The sequence below is a fragment of the Cariama cristata genome, unplaced genomic scaffold (genome assembly GCF_000690535.1).
Source record: "Cariama cristata isolate BGI_N322 unplaced genomic scaffold, ASM69053v1 scaffold2988, whole genome shotgun sequence".
NCBI classification, from domain to species: domain Eukaryota; kingdom Metazoa; phylum Chordata; class Aves; order Cariamiformes; family Cariamidae; genus Cariama; species Cariama cristata.
The window spans coordinates 30,644-39,535 of record NW_009629274.1 but is presented as its reverse complement, the minus strand read 5'-3'; the positions used below and the strand labels follow the sequence as shown (position 1 = coordinate 39,535).

At 35.5% G+C, this 8,892-nt stretch overlaps 1 protein-coding gene across 1 annotated transcript in view; it reads left to right on the top strand.

Moving 5' to 3' along the window:
* The window catches only part of DMXL1 (Dmx-like 1), a 71,525-nt gene that overhangs the window by 35,698 nt on the left and 26,935 nt on the right, over window positions 1-8,892 (top strand). Inside the window, exons 23-28 of the mRNA XM_009705091.1 lie at window positions 140-392; window positions 2,040-3,118; window positions 3,388-3,579; window positions 4,848-4,924; window positions 5,110-5,237; window positions 7,043-7,291. Of these exons, the coding sequence (XP_009703393.1) occupies window positions 140-392; window positions 2,040-3,118; window positions 3,388-3,579; window positions 4,848-4,924; window positions 5,110-5,237; window positions 7,043-7,291 (1,978 nt within the window). The remainder of the gene's footprint in view (window positions 1-139; window positions 393-2,039; window positions 3,119-3,387; window positions 3,580-4,847; window positions 4,925-5,109; window positions 5,238-7,042; window positions 7,292-8,892) is intronic.

The following is an 8,892-nucleotide window of genomic DNA, read 5'->3' as shown; positions in this document are numbered from 1 at the left end:
CCTGCTGATTTTTTTATGGAGTTGATAGATCTACTTATCTCAATCTGAACAGATTCATGTCACTTCCTGTCTTGTGATTATTTTCACCAGAGGAGAAATTACAATGTTTGGTGTTGTGAATATATTTATTTTCAATTAGGTCTGCCTTGAAAAACTGAATGACATTCAATTGGCTCTTGTAATATCAAGACTTTATGAGTCGGAGTTCGAAGTATCTAGTACTTACAGATCTGTACTGCAGAAGAGAATTTTAGGAAGTATGTTTCCTGGGAAAGAGAGATCAGGAAACATGCACTGTGACCCTTTTCTGCGAAGCATGGCTTACTGGATTTTGGAAGATTATAGCAAGGCTCTTGACACTTTGATGAAACATTCTGTTGAAGATGAAGGAGGTAAGAATATGAGTATTTTGCGTGTTAGATTTGTTTTAACTATTTGTTCATTTTAGGATGAGTTTCTTTAAAGCATAGTCTGAACAAGACCAGGTGCTGCACAGTTGCTCACTGTTGCTAGTAAATAGCTTGCTGTAGCAGTGTTTGTCATTTTTATAGTAAATGAGGTGACTCTGTTGTTTTTATCCTGTATCCCATGAATACATACTTAGTTTGTCTTTTAAGTATGACCATATCAGATAATGAGAATGACTTTTCAGTGATGCAGCTGTTTTTCCAGCAGCAGCTTAAAGATGAAGAGACAACTTAACTTCATGAGTTAATTTCACTCCATCACAACCGAAGAAAAAATTTCTGATTGCACAGTGACATAGCATAGTCTGGAAGACACTGTGGTTTTTAGCTTTTAGTCCTTGGGAAGCACAGTTGACCACAGTGATAAATTGCGATAGAAAAGACTTTGATATTTACTATGATACAAGGAGGCCCAAGTGGTGCTTGAAATACCATGTAAGTCTCCTTAAAGTGATTCTTTTCCCTGTGCGCTTGCTAGCTTTATAGACCTTCTAAGAATCAGTTGTATTTCCTACAGTTAATGTTCTCAAGGAAGTTAAAAGTTTCAAGTCCCTTGTAGTTAGCATGCTAGCTGGTTTCAATCCTGGCCACTGAGAGAAGCTTGATGGGAATAAATGAAGACTCAAATCCCCAGAGTTGTATAGTTAATTTTAAAAACTGATTTCGGTAGAAGTTTCCTGTCTCAGAATAATTTCAAGCAAATGAGGGATATAGTGTTAAGTTGTTTCTGTCTTGGTGACATCCTCGTGTGTAAAATTATTTTAAATGTTACTAATTCTTCTTTAATCAGTTCGGTAGCTTGTTTGTGGTGTCTTGCTTTGTTTTCTTACTTAAAAGGTGTTCTTTCGTGTACCTTTTCCTATTATCTGTAGTTAGTTGTGCCATAACTCCTCATAGAGGAAACAATAAGGGACTATATCAGCTAACTGGTCCTCTTTGAAAGCTGTATGAATTGTCCTATGCTGATGCTTGTATGCTTTCATCATTTTTCCTATTGTGGTTTTAGACATGAAAATAAAATGTGCAGGTGCTGCACTGCTGTATAATTCATTTATTTTTCTGTAATACTGATATCAATATACGTAAAAGTTATGGATTTCCTAGTTTTATTATAAGTTGCATTTTTTTAAGAGGTAGGCAAAATAAAAAACACTAATCCAAAATTTTAAAAAATTCTTCTTTTTGAAGTAAAAATCTTTAAGATGTAACCTCTTATTGTCATTTAGTAATGGATTTTTCAGAAAACTAAACTGAACAGGAATGTGGTCTTGTTTGACTGCAGTAGAACTGGCCTGACTGCAAGGAAAAGAAATGACAGATGTTTTAAATTGAAGGTCTTACCTGCTGTCTTGCTCAAGCTTCTCTTTTTAGTAGTGATTAGGTCTGGCAGTGTCCTCCCTCCCGAGATACTCAAATGTTAAAGGTGCAAAGGAAGGTGAAAAGGGAGGTGCAATGAAGTAAACAATAGAATTAATATTGAGACCTAATAGCCTTGTGGTGAACTTAGAACTTTGCGGATGGATTACTTAATACAGTATGCTAGATTTTCCTCATGCTGCAATATCTTTTCAGATGGAGAAGGCTCTTCAAGTTGTAACCCTGCAGTGTTTAACTTCTATAACTACTTAAGAACACATCCTCTCTTGTTGAGACGTCATTTTGGCTCTTCTGATACACCTTCCACACACATTTGCCTAACAGTAGAAAATGGATTAGCTGACAAAATCAACCTAGGCGAAAGACGACTGTTTTTCACCACTGCATATGCTCATCTGAAGGCTGGTTGTCCTATGTTGGCTTTGGAAGTGTTATCAAAGATGCCCAAAGTTGTCAAGAGGTCAAGGTCATTCTGTCGATCTCCTAGTTTAATGGATACCAGTAAAGATTTCTCACCATCTTCTTCAGTTAAAGAATTGGAAACAAAAGACCAGTCTTCCAGTGTTGATTGGTCACAGCCAATATTGAATGGTCGAGGTTCGCCTTCTGATTGTTCATCAGGAAAACATTCAAGTTCAACTCTTTCCTTTGACTGGAGCCAGCCAAGTGTGGTGTTCCAAGATGAACACTTGAAACTGCAGTCAGACAGTGATGAAAGTGAAGATTCTTCGCTGGTAATGAAAGAGCTAAAACCTCTGAACAAAAATGAAAAATTATGTGCAACAAGTTCTAGCTACACAGAATCTTTTAGTGCAGTTGATGACAATGATATTCTAAGTCCATCAGAAGATATAATTTCAGCACAGCTGAAGTTTAGAGCATGCTTGAAAATTCTTACTGTAGAGCTTCGTACGCTGTCCACTGGTTATGAGGTAGATGGTGGAAAGTTGAGGTATCAGCTTTATCAGTGGCTTGAAAGAGAAGTGGTAGCTCTTCAAAAGACCTGTGATTATAGTGTTGAACTACAAGAGGTACAGTCAGGAATTAGTGTGATGCCAGAGGAAGCTATATTACATGAAAACACTGAAGACGTAGCTGACCAGCAAAAAAATATGCTACAGAAAGAAGACCTTCAGAAAAGACGTCAATGGCTTCTGAAATACCAGTCTCTCCTAAGAATGTTCCTGAGTTACTGTATACTTCATGGCTCTCATGGTGGAGGTTTGGCATCTGTCAGAATGGAATTAATTCTGCTATTGCAGGAATCTCAGCAGGTATGTGGAGGAGCTTACTATGTGTTTTCTCTGCTTCAGGTTTGTTGTAGATTTTTTTCAATGTGTTTTGTATTATTTTTGAGGTTTTCCTACTATAGCATGCACCTGTTAATGATAAATCTTAACACTGTTTTTAACATGTTATGTTTTCTGTAGGTTATGGTCTTTTTAGTTTTTTAGAATCCCCTTCCCCTCTTTTCAAAAGTTCTTCTGTCCTCTTTAGGAAACTGTGCTATCACTTAGTATGTGTGTTTCTTCCTTGTTTTTAGGACCAGTCAATACAGACACCTTCCAGCCCTCTGCCAGAGCAAAGCTCCATACCTCTCCTATTTGCTTGCACAGCAAGTGCCAAAACAGTGGTGGCTAACCCGTTGCTCCATCTTGGTAACTTAACTCATGATATATTACATGCCATAATAAACCTTGATTCACCACCTCATCCAGATACTCAGAACAACAAGGTGTGTATTTTTTTTATAGTTGTTTGGGCTTGTTGTTGTCATTGTCCAGTTTGCTGAAGTCATTAATTTTTTTCTGACAGCATGAAAAGTTTCCACTGTGCCTACCTGTGACATGCAATAAAACTGTGGAACACAAACATTTTCTGTAGTACTTAATCTTGGGCTAAAATAGTATCCACTGATTGTTACTTATTGTTGAGGTGCTGAGAGTCTGGTTCAACAAGCTGAAGTAGATTGGCCTCTCTCAGGACTGGGTATTTGTCCAAGATGAGATTTGTTGTGGAAAACATGCTGCACTACACTATAAGTGTCATGTTTGTCTTTATGACAATATGATCATTCCTTCTGTTATATTAATGATAACCTCTGCATTTCTGTCCTGAACCTAAGTAAAATTAAGTTTTGAAGTATAAAAACTGATTGTCAGGAAAGTACAGTAAACTCATACTTTTTTGTGGAACAGTATATAGGTTCATACAGTAAAATAAAATCTGTTTTTTAAAATTGTTTCTGTAAGATTCCTTCGGTATTTAACCTTGAAATGGGAGCCAGACTTAAAGTGTTAGGGTAAATCTTTCCTGGAAGTTTTGTATGTGTTAGGTACTAAATCATGTTTACTTTTATTAGAGATTTCTAGAGAACACTCAAGAGATTGCTCAGTTCCTAGTCTGTGCCTCATTTCAGAGGAAACAGACAAATAAGTGTAATAAACTCATTTTTTTTTAACTAAACGTTTTTTATCAACAGATTCTCTAGCTCTTTATATGTGTTTTGTGATACCTTAAGAAAAGTATCAGCTATGATAAAAATCGTGATCAGTGTGATACTGAGTAAATTGCGTGTATGTCTGAGACCTGCACAATAATTGGTCTAAAACTAAGCTGCATTATAACTTTCATTCTGAAGTAAAGCCTTTGTATTCTGAGTCATCATATTGCTGCTGTCTTAGGGTATAGTCACTTATGACTGTTGGATAAAGGTTTAATGTGTTGCTGTTCCTTAATTGAAAACATTGCAGCTAGAGCTGATCTGTAATCATGGGTTGGTGGGGTGAGTGCTTCCCCATCCCTTTCATTGCAAAGCAATTTGATTTATCTGAAATGAATTCTGAAGAGAAGGTGGTTTTGTCAGTGATCTTTGCTCTAAGTGCTTATACCTTCTATATTCAGTGCTTGTTCCATTGTCACAAACCTGTATGCATGAAAGACTATGTTACTAACCACTATTCATCTTGAATGTAGTATGATCTGTAAAATTTTATCTTACAGGTATATGTAATGCATACCTTAGCAGCGTCACTCTCTGCTTGCATCTACCAATGTCTTTGTGATGGCCACAGCTACAGGTAAATGTCTCTGCAAAGTACTTTTTAGAGCATAGTCAACACACTATCTCACTGTAGTGAGGGTATAGTGTACCAGAACACAGTGCTCACACCTGCCTATGTCTAGAAAGGGCTATCACTTGAATAGTTTTAACCATAACTTTTTTTTTTTTATGAATATGGCATCCCACTTTTCTGTTTCACAGCTCGTTTCAAGCAAATCAATTCACTGGAACAGTGTATCAGACAGTGCTATTAACTCAGCGCCATTCTCAAAGAACATCAAGCTTAGAAGAAACAGTGACTCCCAATACATCACCTGCTCAGTGGCCAGGTATCTACAGTTGATTTGTTTCTTTCCTCTTAAGGAAAACGTAATTGTCTAGATCAACTGTAGGAGCATGTAGCTATGTTCTGGACCTTCTAGTAGTATTTATAACAGCTGTGTGGTAAGAATAAGTTCCTATAATAAAAATTTTATCTTCATTTTTCAAAAGCTGTAAGCTAGGAATTCTGGTTATTCACTAAGTCAAGTTGATTTATGTTGCTTTCCCTTGCCAAAAATGTTAGTGGGGGCTCTAATAAAGGGCAAGTAAAGGGAAAGTAGAGTGAAGTGTTGTCCTGTGCTCTACTTGCTCCCCCTGGAGGCAACAAATCAGTCTCACCATTATTCTACTTCCTTACTCTTGAAGAGGACTTTGAAAGGCTGTCTTAGTTTGCATTCCATCTCAGAGTGATTGTAGCTTATGTACAACTGTTGAACTGACTTGCAACTATTGACGATGAGAAGTTTATAATGAATTATGTTTTTCTGTAGCTCTAAAACCCATGTAGGACTTCAGGTAATTCTTAACATGTGCTGGGATCTAGATCTAGGCTAACGAAGCTACGCTGGTCCCATTAGAGGGAGTGTAAGCTACGTAGTATATGTCTGTATGAGCTTCAGTTTACAGCAATATAATGTAAGCATAACCAAGAAATATGCTTTCATATTTTGGGATTTGTCTTTCCAATAAGAAAGTTTCACATTAAAAAAAGTCATTTGGAGAACCTTAAGCAGTCTTTGTGTTTGATGCTATTCTGTTTTTTCTTTTCTGCAAAATGTTCTGTCACTGAATCGACAGGCTTCAGAGAGAAATCAGATTGTTGTCTCTTTTCTCCTTATTTCATTAGTTGCAGAGTTAAATTTCTAATGAATGGGACAAGGGATTGTTAGCAGCTGTGCTTATAGATAACATGACTGTGAACTGATTTATCTTTTTTTTTTTTTTTAAAAAGCTTCACATGCTTTATGTGCAAATGGGAGTATGGCACAAAGCATACTTCTTTGGCCACTGCTATTTGTATTTTCACTTCCATAGACAAAGGGACACAGTCAGAGTGACATCTGAAATGCTACAATTTTTTGTGGAAGCATAAAAGCATTACAAGATGTTTAGTATTTGGGTGAAAGAACCCTTGTCAGACAATGCATGGTTCAAATTGATGCCTATGATTTTTGGTTGGTTTTACCACTCTAAAGTGAGAATAGCATTTCAACTTGGTGTTATGCTGGAGTTATAAACCTGACTATGAAACAAGCACCACAGGAAAGTCAATGAGCAGATTTGTATTTTTATTTGAAGTATATGATTTAGATGCTATATAATGAATATACTGTGAGGCACTGGATTAAAAGTAGAGAATAAAGAGCTAACCCTTTGCTGAAGGGATTGAGGAGCAAGGAAAGAGAGAGCTTGAGACATGGGGGGAAGAAAGATTCACATAAGTAGCATAACTAAATGTTGTATCATAGCGTTTCAGAACCAGGGAGTTGATTTAAAGCTGCCAGTGTTTTATTTAAGTTATATTTCAAAATTAGAGTGCCTTTTTGTCATTTTTTCCCCCCTCCTATTCTTGAAAAGTTGCTATGCATTTCTTAAACTGTTAGTCCAAAATATGAAGCTGAAAAACTGTAATAAAGTGTTAAAAATAAATAGGATACCACTTTCTCCTGGAGTTTTCAGTTTCCTCTAAAACTTAGAATTTTTCTGCACTAGAATGTACTAAATAACATAGGTTTCCAGTCAAAATACCCATGATAATCTAGAGTATGTTCACACACTTGTATGTGCTTTTTCTTTTTTTCTTCATAAACAGGAATAACAGCTCTAATACGTCTCTTGAATTCTGCTGGTGAGGAAGCCCAGTCAGGTCTCACAGTTTTACTTTGTGAAATTCTGACTGCAGTCTATCTGAGTTTGTTCATCCATGGCCTAGCAACACATTCTAGCAATGAGTTGTATAGAATTATGGCTCATCCACTTAACAACAAAATGTGGTCTGCTATCTTTGGAGGAGGAGCTCATACATCCAGCAAAGGACAACTGCAATTAAAGACAAAAACTGGTTAGTTCTATTGTTTTACTTTATATTTGTCTTCTGGGTTTTGTAAGAAAATGATATGACTGCTGAAAGCTTAAGAGTAATTGCTTTAAGTAGTTCGTGTTCAGTAAGAATTCAGTATGTTTTTAGATGTGCAAAGAAAAACAATGATCTAAAATTATTGATGTAGATATTGTGTAGAAAAGATTAGGAAGCACAAGTGAATGCTATTGAAATAAGATTTCCAAGTAGCACTACTGCTGTAATGTGAGGGGGTTAAGTTCTCCTTAAAGAGAAAATTTTCAGTACTATTACAGCCTAGTTCTTAATATTAATTTTAAAGTTTTCCAGTTCTGTCATAACAGGAATATATTCCTATTTTACAAATACAGAATATTTTCTCTCTTTGGCAGGTAGGCACTTCCCAATGCCTAGCCCTCATCAAGTAGTAGTGTTCTCCATGGAATGCGTGGGATTTTCCAAATCCCTTACCACCTTCAGTACTCATAGTCCTACCAAATCTTCAGGCAAGATACTAGATTTAGTACTAGGCCTCTACATGCGGTTTGCTATGTGTGATTTTTTTTTGCATATGTAGAAAGACAGAAAAACTTCTGTTTGCAAGCCATGACATCAAAATTTAAAGCGAAATTTTGTAATTAAAGTAGCAGTTGAATTGGACCTTTTTTAAAAATTAAAATTGGCAGTGCTGTGGTATTCTTGCTACAGTTCATTTGACATCAATATTAAATAAAAAATTACTTGACCATGGTTTGAAAGAATCAGAAGTGTTTCGTATCTGTGTTGGAGAGCTGCTTGTTTTGCTTTTTGAATATAAGCATTATTATGCATGTGGATTTCTACTTGTTCATTCTAGACATTACAAAGAAAAGATACCTTATTGATACTCAGTTTTGATAGTCTGAGAACCCTTTAGGAAATCAAACAACCTTCCAATTTTAAATCAGATTATTTAAATTATCCTGAGGTCCAGAATGAATTCTGTAATGCTTTTCTTTTTGGTACAGATTTGTGCTTTGTAATTTAGCTGGACTTCTATAAAACTAACAGCAACAATCCTACAAGTGATCTAATTTTTTGAAAGGAAGATTTTGTAAAGATAAATTTACTTAAACTGTGGTGACTTTGTACATCACAACTCAATATATGTATATAAAAAACCTTAGACTATATTGTTTTTATTATTATATTGTTATTATTGATATTAGATATATGTTACATATAAAAATGTCTTACCTTACATTTAAGGAAAACTGAAAATGTAGTCTGTTTAAATACACCCTTTGTCAGACATTTAGAAAAGTATTTTCAGAGTAGAGCTTTTTAATCAAAAGTGAGTTCTTATTCTAGATCTGATCAGTTTTCTCCGTGGTATTGAATAAATATTTCTCACTATCAATTTGTTAATGTAAATGTATTTGCCATATCAGAATTGTTGGAATGCATAAATGGCTTTTGTTGGCAATGCTAAGTTTCCTAGGTGTTGGTAACAGTATACTGAGGTGTGCTAATGCTGCTGTTACTATTGTTTTAAAATGATAATTGTTTTTACATAGTAATCTATTCTCAAATGTATACTAAATGCTTGTCTACTGCATGTTTTT